The sequence below is a fragment of the Propithecus coquereli genome, unplaced genomic scaffold (genome assembly GCF_000956105.1).
Source record: "Propithecus coquereli isolate 6110/MARCELLA unplaced genomic scaffold, Pcoq_1.0 Scaffold111, whole genome shotgun sequence".
Taxonomy (NCBI): domain Eukaryota; kingdom Metazoa; phylum Chordata; class Mammalia; order Primates; family Indriidae; genus Propithecus; species Propithecus coquereli.
This window is the reverse complement of record NW_012135081.1, coordinates 2,423,301-2,437,001: the sequence shown is the minus strand read 5'-3', so window position 1 is coordinate 2,437,001 and position 13,701 is coordinate 2,423,301. Positions and strand designations below refer to the sequence as shown.

The window sequence follows — 13,701 nt, the reverse complement described above, 5'->3', positions numbered from 1 at the left end:
ATAATGATTTCACATCTTCCTGAGCTACAACCACTGCTATTTGCTATGTGTGTGTATGACATCTAAATATATCTATAATAAATAAATGTGAGGTTTACAAAAGTGAGATTATATTCCATGCATTTGGTTTTGCAACTTGCCTTTTTCACTTAACAATATAATACAAATATCTTTTCAGATACTTCAGATTAAATGTTCCACTAAAATATATGTCTCAGTACTATCTAAAAAAATTAGCATCATGCCTTAGTATTACAAAATGTCTGGTCAATATTCAAATTCCCCTGTTTGTGTCATCAGTTTTTTTTTTTACAGTTTTTTTCAAGTCAGCAACTCATTGGCATGTTTAAGTCTATTAGATTAAAGGTTAAATCTCTTAATCTATAGATTTCTAATTCTTCCCTTCTTACATCTTATATTTGTTAATGATACCAGGTTGTTTTTCCTGCAGTTTCCCCCAGTCTGTATTTTGCTGATTGAATCCCCATGGTATTGTTCAACATGTTCCTCTGTCACCTGTATTTTCTGTAATTCATTGATTTTTGAGGTTTGATGAGATTCAGATTTTGTTTATTTTAGTAGCAAGAATACTTCATAGATGTTATTGTATTTTTTCATCGGGAGGCACATAATGTCTGGTTGTCTCCTTTGTTTTGTGATATTAACAACCATAGGTGATCATTGACTATGGAATCTGTGTTTTATATTAAACTTTCTAGGTAATTACGATATAACAGCTAGTCTGAGAACAGCATTAGGCAACCACTGATCTAGTCCAATCCCTTTGAGGGGAAATAGGATCTGACTGAGAGGGTAGTAATTTAATCAAGGTAATACAGCATGTAAGTTGCAGAGCTAGGACTCAAACTTAAACTCTGTGCTTCTTTCACTGTACCTCACAAGGAGGCCTCCCTAGGCCTCTTCTCAATTCTAATTACTGTTCTACTTCCAGCTCCAGCATGAAAAGAAGAATCAGTGAGCTGACACTCACTTTTTTTTCCTTTTCTTTGTTTTTTTGTTTTTTTTTTTTTTCTTGTTTCTGCCCAGAGGACTGTTGACAACTACTTTGAAAGTTTTCTGACTCTGGCCCATTGTGTCCTTCAGTCCTCTGTCTGAGAGCAGATGTGTGAGCACAAAGGGTAAGAGATGAAGGAAGGGCCAAAAAAAGAATAAAAAGATCAGATGGGAAAATCCCCTTAGAATTCCCTGTGTAAGTCCGCTATCTAAACATCACTTGAGGAGAGAAAATAATAATGTATTTGAGAAATGAAATGGAGTTAGGTTGAGAATAAGGAAAAGCTTTCTGACCGAGAGAATAATACTCCTTTAATAACTACTGATTGAACAAGATTTTGAAATTCTCCTCTTGGTAAATTCATTTAACAAACATTTCATGAGTGCCTGCCCAGTGCCAGCACTGTGCTATTAATAGATGCTGGAACTTCATTGTGAAAAAGAGAACATGCCTGCCCTCAAGTCTCTCACAGTTTAAGGAGGAAGACAGTGACAGTACAGTCATGTCTGAGGCTGGACCTGGGGTGGCTAAGACAAAGGTCAAGGGACGAGGTCAAGGAGATTGAAAGTGAAGTGTTCCAGAAGTTGAACTGGTTGGTCATGTGCCCTGTCCCTCACCCACAGTCAGCTTGCAGGTAAACTTTTTATTAATAGCTTTTCCTATCAGTCCCAGACTTCCCAGCCTGATTTCAAAGCCTTGCCACTTGCCTAGGTTCCTGATCAAATTTCCATAGGTAGTTTTTCTTCGAGGCTCTGCCTGCTTCACCCTTTCCTTTTCTTCAAAACATACTACATAAAAAGAATCATTTTCCTCAAGCAGCACTTTAATCTCTTATTTCTGATAGTGACAGCTGTTTCTTCTTCCAATTCATTGCCTTTAAAATCAAATCTAATAATCTAGCTTCATCTTTCCCTCCTGGATCTCCATTAGGCCAAGAACTTTAAACACTTGCTCAGGGTTTGGTCATGCTACTTACACCTGTTTTATTGATTACCTGAGTCTATTTTTCTCCAGCAAGTAGAGAACCTCAGGACAAGGACCTTCTCTATCCTCAGTACTCCAGTCTCTTAGGACCTTGGTCTGTCAACCTGACTGCTTAGGACAAGCTTCCAGAGTGAGTGGTTCATTAACTGAGGGTTGGGACTGTTTGTATAAGGAGTAGGAAGAACTGACTCAGACTCTTTATTGCAATGCCAAGAATTTGGCAAGGATTCAGAGAGTAGAAGTGATAAAATTATAAGATTTAGAGCTAGAAATGGCCTTCCCAGCATTTACAGATGAGGAAACTGAAGCCAGAGAAGTAAAATAGCTCACTAGTTGGTGGTAGAGCCCAGTTTCTTAACTCCCAGACCAGTGAGAACCTAAAACTGTGAGAGTCATATATGTCAGGAAAGGAGAAAGATGCTGGGATTATTCAGTCTGGAGACATTTCAGGGGAGGATGGTCAGAGAAATAAAATGACACCCAGTACTGTCCCATCTTCCCCCTACCATCCCCCACACTCAAATACCACCTCCACACACACACCCATACTTCATCTTCTTGAAGAAAAGAGCAAGAGCATGAAGGAAAACTTTGTGACTAAGGCTTGATTCTAAAATACAAATGGAAATGGGCTTTTTTGAGGTGCAGTGGAGAGGAGAAGTATTCACATTTTCTGGACTATGATTATAAATAGTATCCTTAGTTTTAAACAGTGTACAATCATACATGGTAGCCTTGATTATTATACTGATCTGATTTTTCGGGCCATGTGATATCTAATAGGAAAAAAAATCAAGAATTTCATTTATAGAAATTATATAAGATAGTTTAACAGTTTTTATTACTCAAATTTTTTTTTGTTTTTTGTTTTTTTTTTTTGAGACAGAGTCTCGCTCTGTTGCTCGGGCTAGAATGCCTTGGCGTCAGCCTAGCTCACAGCAACCTCAAACTCCTGGGCTCAAGCGATCCTCCTGCCTCAGCCTCCCGAGTAGCTGGGATTACAGGCATGCACCATCATGCCCGGCTAATTTTTTCTATATATTTTTAGTTTTCCAGCTAATTTCTTTCTACATTTAGTAGAGACAGGATCTCAGCTCTTGCTCAGGCTGGTCTCAAACTCCTGACCTCGAGCAATCCTCCCACCTCAGCCTCCCAGAGTGCTAGGATTGCAGGCATGAGCTACCACACCCAGTCCACCATAAAAATTTTATTTCAAAAATATTTGAGTAATAGACTGGCACGGTGGCTCTCACCTGTAATCCTAACACTCTGGGAGGCCGAGGCGGGAGGATAGTTTGAGCTCAGGAGTTCAAGACCAGCCTGAGCAAGAGTGAGACCCTGCCTCTACTTAAAATAATAGAAAGAAATTAGCCAGACAACTAAAAATATATAGAAAAAATTAGCCGGGCATGGTGGCGCATGCCTGTAGTCCCAGCTACTTGGGAGGCTGAGGCAGAAGGATCGCTTGAGCCCAGGAGTTTGAGGTTGCTGTGAGCTAGGCTGACGCCACGGCACTCTAGCCAGGGTGACAGAGTGAGACTCTGTCTCAAAAAAAAAAAAGAAAAATTTTATGGTCAAGAAAAAAGTTGAGTTCATGTTGTTTACTTTCAAAAAATAATTTGAAAGCCTTGTTAAATTTTTATAATCACCTAAATTCTTTCAAAGTTCTTTGAAACTTTGATTATCACATTTTCAAACTTTTGAACTTACCTACCTTATCCATGTTTAAAAGATATTATGTACATTTAACATCTTTGGATATCTAAACTTTTTTCTATGAGTGAAAAAGTGAGGAGGAAGTGAGACATCCTTTCTGGTAAGTGCTTAGTGTTTCTGAATTTTGTTAACTAACTAAATCTGTCTCTATTATGGTATTGTGAGTGCTTTCTCACGGTCACTAGTGACCTCCAACTGCCAAGTCCAGTGCATTTTTACCAATTCTTCCTGCCTTCTAACCTCTCTGTAGATCTGACCCTTTTTCATTTCTCTGATGTCTCTTGTTCCTCATTTGATATAACAGTATACAATCCCAGTTCTTCCACCTCTCTGACAGTGCCTTTGACTCCTTTGAGACTATTCCTGTGTCCTCATGTCCTGTCAACCTGCCATTTTAGCCACTTAAGAGGGACTTTTAACCTGAAGTACAGTCAAGAGTTTGGAGGAGCTTAGAAGTGAGCTCTGGAGGAAAGAAGATGGATGGAATATTTAGTCCAGTTGTCTTTGTGTATTTGGTCAAGTAGAACTTGATTTTCTGTTGCTAAAATTAAATAATAGTGATCTTTTCCAAAGATTTCTACAGGAAAAAATTTTAAGTCATGAGATAGAATTTTCTCAATTTTCCTTTTTTTCTATGATAGAATTTTCCTTTTTTTCCTCCCATAAATTTTTTATACTTTTGGTATGCTTAATAGCTTATCAAGTAATGAACACAGTAAATGACAAGTGAACAAGTTCACAACACTTATTTTAAGGTGTACTGAATAATGCATCTCAGCTTTCAAGTATTCCATCACCTGAACTAATCTTTCCTAACCTATGGGCTGGCCCTGTAGAGTACCCTTAATGTGGGCTACCTCTCTCAGCCTAGTCCCACACTCCTGAAGTCAGATACCAAAATATCAACCATCTGGCCTTAAACTTCCTTCCCAACGAACTCTTAGAAACTGGAATTCACACAAAGGAAGGAGACCAAAATGGGAAGAGGCTTTAAACAACACCATAAGGAACAATTAAGGAAACCTATAACAAAGAAGACTTGGTGATGGGCGCATGAAAGTTGTCTTCAAGCATGTGTGAAAGAGAAATTAGATCTACCCTGTGGTTACGGAAGGCCAACCTAAGACTGGTGGGCAAAAGTTCTAACAAAGCTATTTAAAAATGAAGCAGTGCTATCTGAGACAAGAGGTTGTGGGTTTGGGGTTTCAAGTTTCTGGAAGTATTTAAGCAGGCTAGGCCGGGCGTGGTGGCTCATGCCTGTAATCCTAGCACTCTGGGAGGCCAAGGCGGGTGGATTGTTTGAGCTCAGGAGTTCGAAACCAGCCTGAGCAAGAGCGAGACCCCATCTCTAGTAAAAATAGAAAGAAATTAGCTGGACAACTAAAAATATATAGAAAAAATTAGCCGGGCATGGTGGCGCATGCCTGTAGTCCCAGCTACTTGGGAGGCTGAGGCAGTAGGATTGCTTGAGCCCAGGAGTTTGAGGTTGCTGTGAGCTAGGATGACACCATGGCACTCACTCTAGCCCGGGCAAAAGAGTGAGACTCTGTCTCAAAAAAGAAGCAGGCTAAGTGGACATTTGTCAAAGTTACAGTAAAACCAGTTCATCTATCAGGTTGAGATTTGAACTTCTAACTCTAAATGATACCTTCCTCTCCTCTTCTTTTTTAGAGAGAGAAGGAAACCTAGTCTGTACCTGGGAGTTTCTAGCCTAGAAATAAGAATTCAGTCACAGGAGCAAAGATAGAAGCAGAGAGAGACAACTATAGATGAAGACACTGGGGTTGGACCAGAAGGAGAGTGAATAATGAAGCTCCTGGGAGAGAAGTGGAAAGCAGGTGACTGATGGAAGAGAAGGGAAAAGTGAGGCAAGGCAGAGAATGATGTCAGGGGAGGAGATAAGTGTCTGTGTGAGGGTTCAGAGGAGAAAGAGGCCCTGGTGTCTGCAGAAAATGGTAGTAGTTTATCTACCCAAAGAGAAGGGTGTAAGCCAGAGGATCACATAGACCATGTCACACAGAGGACACTTAAATTTCAACAGAGGAACTTGGGTACAGGCTCTAGTTCACTGGCAGGGAGAACAAACAGAAGAAAGAAGACATGCCAATGCAATGGGAGCTCTAGCAATCCCCCATCTTAAAAATTCACACAAAAGAGACAACCTACAACTTGTTGATAAAGAGAGTAAAGGCTAAGTTATAACAATTGTGAATATGTGAAGAAATTTCAGATGTGATCTCTGCTTTTAACCTGCTTTTTGACTTGGATCTCTGGAGCATCTTTTGAATGTATCTCTAGTCACCAGATATATTTTTCCCTTTCAGACAGAAGGCCACAAGCTGTACAAGGATCTAAAGAACTTCCTTAGTGCAGTCAAAGGTGGGTATTACAGCACAAGAGAATCCAGAGGGCATTTGTGCAGCTACTAGGAGGTCTGGGGGTGGGAAAAAAAACATACCCAGGCTTTTATCACTTGTCTGTCTTTGACTCCTGGGACTTTGGGGGCCAAGAAAGAATGACTTTTTCTATCCCAGCCCCATCCAGCTTCCCTCACTAATGACCTAAATCTTCTGAGTTTGTCCTTCTGAATTGGACCCACTGATTTGTCACCCATGTGATTATGCCAAACTACTTGTGGGAAAACTTCATGGTAGGACTGGATTCTTTCCTTTCAGTGATGCACGAAAGTTCAAAGAGAGTGTCAGAAACCCTACAGGAGATCTACAGCAGCGAGTGGGATGGTCATGAGGAGCTGAAGGCCATCGTAGGGGTAAGGGTGGCTTGGGCTTCACAACTTTTCAGCACTTATTCCTGTTCTCATCCCCATCTCAGCTTAGCTTCACTATCCAAGAACATAGTAAAACAAAGGAGCCAGTTCACATTGTCCATTTATATTGCCTCAGTCACTGAGTGGTAGGAAGAAGCTGCAACTGTCAAGGTAAAAACAAATTTTCCCTAGTCTGTGGATTCCTCTGGGTTTTGACCTTCTTCCCCTCTTTAAGACCTTATGGAAGTTTTACCTCCTGAAGATTGGTTGTTTTTGAAAACTAACTTCATGCAGTTATTTACTCCCAAACTTCCCTGTCCTCTAAGCTCTAGAGTCCAAGGCTTTGACCATATGTTCATGTTCTTAATCCCTGAATGTTTGTCCAGTCTCCTGCAGGGGCTATTTCTTTTCTTCCTCTGACTCTTCCCTAGAATCCAACATAATACTGTCAATATCATGCTCCCTGGAAGGCAGTTGTTGTTAAGAAGTGAAACCTTCACCAGCCTCTCCCTTTATCCCACAGAATAATGATCTCCTTTGGGAAGACTATGAAGAGAAACTGGCTGACCAGGCTGTGAGGACCATGGAAAACTATGTAGCCCAGTTCAGCGAGATTAAGGTACTTGATTTACAGAATCAAGGCCGGGTTGTAGATGGCACATCCAGGTTAGAGAACATACTGAGTTAAACTCTGAAAGTAGAGTTAGAGCTTATGATTAGAAATGAAGTTGGATAAGTTCCGAGAAGGATTAAAACTGAGTGTTAGACAAGAGGTTAGGATGGAGGGTTAGAGATAGTATGAGGTTATATTTAAATTTAGATTTCAGTGAGCTGAATTTGGGCTTGTTTTGAATTAGATCCAAGGCAAGGCATCCCTTTTAGCTGGAGAGAAACAGCTAATGGCAGTAAAGATGTTTATTGTATAAAAGAGGAAACTTGGAGGAGTGATAATAGTTATCTTCAAATACTTGAAAGTGTGGTGAAAGAGAAATTCAACCCATTGTAAACTGTTCCAGAAGCAGAATTAGATTCATTTATTTATTCAACTAATATTTATTAAACACCCACTTTGTCAGGCATTGTGCTAATTTTAGATTAAGAGGAAGAAATTAGAGGGAGACTGACTTAAGTTTCTGATAGTTAAAAGCTTTCCAAAAATGAAATGAAATACACTCTGAGATAGTGAGTTGTTTATTCTCTGTTCAAGCAGAAGTTGGACTACCTCTTATCTTAAATATTGTAGAGAAGCTTCATGTATTACATAGAAGATAATTGCTAAGATCTTTTCAAATTCCATGATTGAGAGAATGAAACAGGCCAATGACATAGTTTGCTTCTCCTTGGTATACTTTATAGTTTGGGTAAGATTGAGTAGACTTTCTTTCAGTGCTCATAACAATTTACTGTTTTTATTGCACTTCAGTGTTTTCAAAGCAGTTTATATTCAGCATTTGATCTTTAAAAGAACACTTATATAGGGCAGATGAGGCTACTGAGGCTCCAAAAGAGATGTGCCTTGCCATTGGCCAAAAGGCTAATGAATGGCAGATTTGGAACTAAGACTCAAAACTCCAGACTTTCAATTTAGTAGGATTCTCAAGGCCATTTCTCCAGGAGGCTGAACCAACTTATAATGGGTTCATAGGAAATGTTAAATTTTAATACAAGTTTCCACATGCTCTGTAGAATTGCCCCCTACTCTGTCTCCCCCTGAGAATCTCCATTCTTCTCAGATAGCGAAGGAGATCCCTTGGGCACAAAACCCTGTTAGAAAGTATAATTTGATAATAGGACCCAGGAATCTTGCCTCTCTGCTTACTACTCTGTTACCTCCATCCTGGCCACTGCAAAGTGAGTATCCATGCCCTTTCTCATCACCATGGGTTAGGAGAGAATTGCCAAGCGGGGTCGGAAACTTGTGGACTATGACAGTGCTCGACACCACCTGGAGGCGGTGCAGAATGCCAAGAAGAAAGATGAGGCCAAGATTGCCAAGGTAAAAAAATAAAAAATAAAACCTGGTAAAACCTTCTTGTTCTTTCTTTCCCCATAGGCAGGTGGCTGAGCCAAGATGGATATAGGAAATGATAAATTCTGCATCCAGTGTCCCGAAGGAAATCCTTTTTCTTCTGACACTGATGCTGTAAGGATAGTCAGAGTCTTAAGGCTGGGGAACACATGGGTCTGGGGAAAGAGAGGTGTGGCTCCAATTAAGCCTAGTCCCTGATGCCACAGTGGCTCACACCTGTAATCCTAGCACTTTGGGAGGCTGAGGTGAGAGGATTGCTTGAGCTCAGGAGTACGAGACCAGCCTGAGCAAGAGTGAGACCCCATCTCTACTAAACATAGAAAAATTAGCTGGGCGTGGTGGTGCATGCCTGTAGTCCTAGCTACTCAGGAGGCTGAGGCAGGAGGATCACTGGAGCCCAGGAGTTTGAGGTTGCAGTGAGCTATAATGACGCCACTGCACTCTATCCAGGGTGACAGAGTGAGACTCTGTCACACACACAAAAAATAAAAAACCTAGTCTCTGAAAAAATGCACAGGATAAAGGAGGCAGCCTTATCCTTGGGCTCAGGATTGAGGATGATTTCTTATCTGTTTACAACCTAGGCAGAGGAAGAGTTCAACAAAGCCCAGATTGTGTTTGAAGATCTGAACCAGGAACTACTAGAGGAGCTGCCTGTTCTTTATAATAGGTAATGATTGAGATTCCAGAAAGGGCTGGCTTCCTGGCAGCCCAACTATGTCACTTCATGAAAAGAGCCCCGGTTCAAGAGTGGGATATAGTTTCCCCTGCCACTAACTTACTCTGTGATACTAAGCAAGCTACTGTATCTCTCGAGACCCTAGTTTCTTCATCTACAACACAGAGATAACCATCCTTGCCCTGCCAGCTTTTCTGGGTTTGAAGACAAGATGCTTCTTGGATAGGAAAGATCTTGGCAAATAAAGTGCTGCCATGATGCACTCTAGGAGTATCTGCTTTCAGCTCAAATGTGTATTGTTTTAAATGAGCTTGGTTTATAAACATGCAGATTTACATAGACAATAAACCATGGGATGATTATTTGCATTAATGAAGTTACCTTTGCTTCACAGGAGATAAAAGTGTTTTAGATTTAAATTTTCCTACTGGAAAAGAAATCTGAGAGAAACTCCTTTTGTATCCTATTTTCTACTCATTGTACAAGATATGCTTTAACACAATTGTAGTCAGAGTATTTTGTGTTGTCACTTAACATTAGTACATGTATGATGGAGCCTTTTTAATGGCTACATGTATTATAAAACATTAATTGTGTGACTCCTAATTTAAATAGAATTGAAATTTAATATAACTTCTTTAAATGTAAACTTCCTTGATTCATTTACAGAAGAATTTCATTAATGTACATACAGGCATAGAAATCCTGTACTGCATAAGGAGAAAGAATAACTACTTATTATAACAATTATAATTATATGGCCCTTTAAAAAAATTCTTCAAAGCACTTTCATGTCTACTTTAGTACCTCAAGAGCCCAAATCATATAACTTCATGAACCTGTTAAACTTTGGTGTCAGCCTGAGCCGATACTGTCTTCCCTGGCCTTCCTGCTCCTAAGAGTAAGGTGCACTCCTGGCCCAGCTCTGATGAATCCAGATCGCAGAACCTGCTGAGTCTAGGATGTGGGATGCCTTTCTCTGAGGAGCCTTGGTTGAAGCTGGTTTTGGCTTAAGGTCTTACTTTGCATTTCAAAAACTCCTTTACCGTCACTTACCTCTCTGTGTTTTTTGCTTTCTAATAGTCGTATTGGCTGTTATGTGACCATCTTCCAAAACATTTCCAACTTGAGGGATGTCTTCTACAGGGAAATGAGCAAGGTGAGAAACATCTGACCAATCGAGACTGTTAGGTGTGTTTTTCTAATAAATATGAAGGTAGCCCTGATTTATATAATTCCTTTAAATATCCATATTGGCGGCACAGATTTTGATTTTTATCTCATGATAAAATAATAGCACCTGATTGACTGTCTTAAACTATATTAAAGCACATATATACACTACCAGAGAGCCCTTTCCATCTCCCTTAGCAACTGAATAAGTACATCTAAACTTGGGCTTCAGCATGAATAAACAAGGTTAGGCCTGTGGAACGAACAATCATAATGGGGAACCAACTTGTGAAATCTCTATCTATTGTTGCTGGAGAGCAGGAAGGTCAGTGTTTAAGCACAAGTCAGTTTCTCAGGTCATTGGTCTTCAATAGGACCAATCCTATCAGTGATAGGCAGCCATATAACAACCTTATGGGGTCTTTTCTAGTCCTTGGATTCCAAGATTCTTTTTTGCTACAATATTAATTATATTCACACAGCCACACATATTACTCTTCACAGTTTCTTTGGCTATCGTATGACTTACCTAGTTAATATTAAAATGAGTTTTGAGTTTTCATTCCCTGGATCACCTGAGAGAAGATAGAACCTCAAATCAAACACCAGTTATGGATGCTGTCTTAAGAGAGCTGCCAGTCTGATGGAAGAGACAAGGAAGAAGGGGTGGTGGGACAGGACCCTGGACATTAGTGCTAGAGAGATGAGGAGGAATTATAGATCAGAGTAGAAAGGGTGAGCTTTTATTTTGAGAAGCTGTCTGAAGGAGAGGGGAGAAGGGATATGCCAGTTTCAGGTTCCCACTTGGCTAGCATCCCTTTCTCTCTTGCTGACTCTAGCTGAATAACACTCTCTACGAGGTGATGAGCAAACTGGAGAAGCAACATTCCAACAAAGTCTTTGTGGTGAAGGGACTATCCAGGTGAGCAACTTCTGAGACTCTCTTCTGCTTTACCTGTCCTGTATGTGAAAGTATTCAGCATCCTCATCTGCACACATAAAATACTGTTTTGCATGTTTTTAAATTTTATATAAATGTATTTATACTGTATGTATTCTTCTGCAATCCAAAATCCTGACCTTTCCCTTATGTTCATGTGCATCATGTTTGTTGTTTGTATTATGCCCCATAGAAATTATTTCTTTTCCTTAAATATTTCGGACATAACTGAAGGTATAAAGAATAATACAACAAATAACCATATACCTACTACCAAATTTAAGAAATCAACTATTGCAAATATAGTTGAAGCTCCCAATGTCCCTTCCCCACTCACTTTCTCTTCCTGCATACCAAAGGTAACCATTGTTACATTTAGTATTTATTATTTCCATGCATGTCTTTCTTCTTTTACTTCACATGTACATGTACACATAAAACAGTGTTTTGCATGTCTTTAAAGTTTATATAAATGGATTTATATGTATGTATTCTTCTGCAACTTCTTTTGTTCTCTTAATATTGTTTGTAACATTTATCCTTATTACTATATGTTGATAGCTCTGTTCTTTCCTTTCCATAACTGTTATGGATGTTATTATATGCCTAATTCATGATTGATTTATCTATCTTCCTCCTGCTAATTCAAGACATTTGAGTTGTTTCCAGTTTTTTGCTATTAGAAATAATGTTGCAATGAACATGTTTTACATATTCCTTGTAAATATTATCAAGAGTTTCTTTAGAGTCTGTACTTGGAATGAAATTGCTGAGTCATGAGGTCTGTCACTGGGGCGTTCTTGAGTCTTACCGGATATTGCCAAATTGCTCTCCAAAGTGATTGTTCCAGTTTACAGCCTGTCAGCAGTGATTAAGAGGCCCCATGGCTCCACATTCTTGCTATACATGAAATTGTCAGAGCTCATGGGTATGAAATGGAATTTTTTGCAGTTTTAAGTCACAGCTCCACAATTAGTAGTTACCTTGAGCATCTTTTCATGTTATTGGCCATTTAAGTTTCCTGTTCTGTGGCTTTCCTATTTATCCTTTTCCCATTTTTCAATAGGGTTGTTAAACCTTTTCAAAAAACTGATTTATATGAGTTTTTGTTTATTTGTTTTATTAGTTTGTTTGTTGGTGTATTCTGGATACTAATCTTTTAATTGTATGCATTGCAAATATCTTTGGCTTCCTATTCCCACTTCTTTTTGTGGTGTCTTTTGCTTTCATACTTTCTTCATACTAGTAAATGTAAGCAACTCACTGGTCTGTCAGAATGTGATCACTTGCTCATGCTGAAGCCTTTGTTCAGAAAGTGTTATTAAGCTCTTTCTATGCACCGGGTTTAATGCTGGGTATTAGGAATCCAGAGACATTGTCCTTGTCCTTTCCCTAAAGTGATTTACAGAAAGTTGGAAGTATAGAAAATGTGCCTAAGGAGACAAAGAATAATATAAGCTTGCACATACTAAGCACCTAATGAGACCACTAGGAATTCCAAAGAGGTAAGTAATTGCCAATGTGCAGATGGCTAGGGAAGGCTTTAGGAGGTGGTGAAACTGAGCTTGGGACTTGAAGGAAGAATAGGGCTCACATGTGTTGTTTGTACTACTCATTTAGCAATTAGTTACAGACTATTAAAAAGAATCACTAAAGAGGCAATGTAGACTTCCTAGACAAATTTCCTTTTGCTCCAAAAGCTCTGTTTCTCTTCTTCCAAGCATTGAAAACCAGAGTTCTTTATAACGGTCTGTTCTTCCCAAACTGACCATCATTTACACTGAGATGTCCCAGAACCTTGAAGGGAAATATGGTTTTCTCTTGCTATATCTTGAGCCTTCTGAACTTACTGGCTCCTAGAATGCTAGTGCTAGAAGGAACGTATGTCCTACTTGTCCCACATCAGAAACTCCCATAGGGCAAGAACTAAGTTTCTCTCTCCTTTCTTCTCCTCCTCTTCCTCTTCCTCTCCCCCTCCCCATGTCCCCTCCTTGTGCCCAGGACACAGCACATAGTTGGCACCTGTCAGTTTTATATTTGTGGGCTGCTTGATCAGTTGATGGACAGTACATAGGAGGCACAGAATCCAGCACATTTATCATAACTTGATAAATGTTATAGTTGATTCTTATTATTTGTAGGAGTTATGCTTTACAAAGTTGCCACAACACTGAATACTACTGAACCATTGCTTGTAGGGGAAACACAGGATAGGTTCCTGTGAGCCTCTTGTCACAACATTTTCATCAACCAGCCAGTACATAACCTTGTTTTATGTGAGTTTCTGTGTAAAGACACCTTATTTAATATATATTGTTGATTCATCAATATTGAACTCAAAACCAACAGCACTGTAACTCATGCCTGAGTGAAGCTTATCTAACACATGTATTTTCTC

The 13,701-nt window shown here is 39.5% G+C and overlaps 1 protein-coding gene across 3 annotated transcripts in view; it reads left to right on the top strand.

Moving 5' to 3' along the window:
* Positions 1-13,701, top strand: part of BIN2 (bridging integrator 2) — a 34,958-nt gene that overhangs the window by 12,674 nt on the left and 8,583 nt on the right. For all 3 annotated transcript variants that reach the window (XM_012654419.1, XM_012654427.1, XM_012654435.1), the window contains exons 3-9: positions 6,040-6,094; positions 6,391-6,485; positions 7,006-7,101; positions 8,371-8,478; positions 9,096-9,181; positions 10,274-10,349; positions 11,203-11,285. In XM_012654419.1, the coding sequence (XP_012509873.1) occupies positions 6,040-6,094; positions 6,391-6,485; positions 7,006-7,101; positions 8,371-8,478; positions 9,096-9,181; positions 10,274-10,349; positions 11,203-11,285 (599 nt within the window). The remainder of the gene's footprint in view (positions 1-6,039; positions 6,095-6,390; positions 6,486-7,005; positions 7,102-8,370; positions 8,479-9,095; positions 9,182-10,273; positions 10,350-11,202; positions 11,286-13,701) is intronic.